General features: G+C 38.8%; 1 protein-coding gene across 1 annotated transcript; it reads right to left on the bottom strand.

Annotated features, from left to right (window-relative positions):
- Positions 1-453: 453 nt before the first annotated feature.
- LOC118752493 (histone-lysine N-methyltransferase SETMAR-like) lies at positions 454-2,723 on the bottom strand. Its single transcript, XM_036487408.1, has one exon. The coding sequence runs from the start codon at positions 1,245-1,247 to the stop codon at positions 753-755; it is 495 nt and encodes a 164-aa protein (XP_036343301.1). The 5' UTR covers positions 1,248-2,723; the 3' UTR covers positions 454-752.
- Between the last annotated feature and the right edge of the window lie 14 nt (positions 2,724-2,737).

Genomic DNA, 2,737 nt, shown 5'->3' with positions numbered 1-2,737 from the left:
TGTACATACATACATACTAACGCTTGCATTTTCAAAACGCAGTGAAACAATTACACTGCCCTTATACATATATATAAACATACACATATTAAGCATACTAGGCGTAGCCCAGGACTGAGTACAACCGACTGGAACGAACGTGCGAGCCTAGTGCTCAACCGCCTCCCGACGAAATACTTGACGGTGGTACCGGGGGGTTCGGTACTCGGACCGTAGGAGGTTTAGTTCGGGTTAAAGTCCCACACTGACGGGTATAGGCTTTCGATGCTTCCTCCTCGTAAAAAAAAAAAAAAAAAAAAAACATATTAAGCAAGTGAGCCCAGGAGTAAATTTGGTCGTAATACGCCAGCAGCATTTTCCATTTCCCAAAAATATATACTGACAAAAAAGAGCACTCTGTAACCACATTGAAAAAAATATTTATATAAATATATATAAGGGGGTGGTCCCAGAAGTACCCGACCTAACAAAGAAAACACAAAAATTTTGGGAAAAAATATATTTATTTTTCAACATAAACTCCTTTCAGCTCTATACACTTTTACAAGCGATGTTCAATAAGTTCGATACCCCTTTTATAATAAGAACTGTCTTGCTCCTCACAATAGCCATTAACTGCCGACATCATTTCTTCATCCTTAGAAAATCTTTGACCACGGAGCCATTTTTTTAAGTTGGGGAACAGAAAATAGTCCGAGGGGGCTAAATCTGGCGAATAGGGTGCATGAGGTAGCAATTCAAACATTAATTCATTAATTCGCTAAACACTCAACTGAAACCTCTTCACGACACTGTTTTTGGTCGAGTGAGAGCAAATGCGGCACCCATCTTGGACACAGCTTTCTCATTTCCAAATCTTCAAATAATATGCGATGTACCATACTTTTTGAAATGCCTATTGTATCTGCCAGCTCGCGCACTTTCATTCGACGATCATCCATTACCGCTTTGTGGATTTTCTTCATCATTTCTGGAGTCGTCACCTCATTTGGTCGACCACTGCAATGCTCGTCTTGGCAGCTCGTACGGCCTCGTTTAAACTCTGCTACCCAATATTTTACTGTGGTAAACGAACGAGCAGACCCGCCCAAAGTATAATCTATTTCAGCTTTTATATTGGATGGTCTGAGGCCTTTCAAATAAAAGTATTGTATCACATAACGATGACCAATTTTCTCCATTTTCACAAATTCACTGAAAACGTTCACTATTGGCGGCTGCCAAGCAAATACTAAACAACGTGGCATATTCAAACTTGAAACATATGCTTTATAGATTGGGTACTTTTTAACCCAGTGATATTTTTCAAACAACTGCCGCCATCTCGAGGTTAGGCCTGGTACTTTTGGGACCACCCCCGAATGAGACAAAAATAAAAAATAAAACCCAGTAGTAAAATTCACCGGTCACAAAAATACATACAGTCCACAAAAAGCACAATTAACCACAAATTGCTCAATCGAGAGCCATACATACTAAAATACTCAAATATAAATAAATTTCCTAATATCAAAAATGCCAACTGAACAAAGCCCGAAAATTAGTTCCAAAATTCCAAGGAAATCAACTTCTTCCGAAGCAAAGAAATCAGGAAAAAGAGAATCTCTTGACCCGTGTGCGCAAAAATTTAATATAGAAAATGATGGCTTCATGAGATATTCTGCCAGACTCACCTCTTCTCCCATAGAGGAATTCACAGAGTCGGCCCTCGAAATAAAAGAAAACCTATTGACAATCTCTGGGCGCGGTTACAAGCCGCATATGACTCACTTTTCCTAAAAGATGAGGAAGACCTTCCAGATAATTTTTAGGCATTGGCGGAAGGCAAGTATCAATTTAGTATTGATACTTATAAAATGACTAAAGCGAAGATCTTAGATCAACTCAAATTAATCCGAGCTATAAGTCCACCAAGCTCTCACTCCCGAGAAGCACAGAATTCGCACACAGATGAAAATCCTCACATGTATCTGCAACTCCCAACATGTGATACAGAGATTTTCCACGGTGGTTATGAAGAATGGGAATCTTTCCGAGATATCTTTACAGCCGGCTACTAAACCACTGCAATTATCATCCGCTCAAAAATTATACCACCTCCGGTCTAAAACAAAAGGGCAAGCCGGTCAAATCGTCAAGAAATTCCCTTTTAGCGACGAGAATTTTGAGCTGGCATGGCAAGCATTAAGCGAACGTTATGAAAACAATCGTATATTAGTGGACAATCCAATCCAAATCTTACTGAATCTGCCTAGCATTGACATAGAAAATAGCGAAGATTATAAATCTACAAAGCAAAATAAAAACATGTCTGTCCATTTTAAATACTCAAAAGGTGTTGACAGACAGCTGGGAACCTATCCTTATACATATTTGCGTATCCAAATTGCCGAAAGATACCCGATTACTATGGGAGAAATCCATTGCCCACAAGAAGAAATCTTCCCATATGGTCTCAAATGGACGAATTTCTAACGTCCAGATTTCAAGTACTAGAAAGTGTAGAAATGAAATTTCCAAAGCTTGTACCCAGGAGTTCTAATCTCTCAAAATCCAACCGTAAAATCAATGCTTTTCAAACAAATTCTAAAACAGTGTTTCCCTGTTATTTATGCAACACACTACATCCCATGAAAAAGTGTTCACTACTTAAAACATTCGCAATACAAAGGCGCATAAAATTTGTTAAAGCTAATAAATTATGCCGAAATTGCCTCGCCTTCAATCATACCTTGGC

Source organism: Rhagoletis pomonella, unplaced genomic scaffold, assembly GCF_013731165.1.
Source record: "Rhagoletis pomonella isolate Grant_MI unplaced genomic scaffold, Rhpom_1.0 Rhpom_scaffold_00001, whole genome shotgun sequence".
NCBI lineage: Eukaryota > Metazoa > Arthropoda > Insecta > Diptera > Tephritidae > Rhagoletis > Rhagoletis pomonella.
Note: the sequence above shows the minus strand (reverse complement) of the source record. Positions and strands in the feature narration are given on the sequence as shown.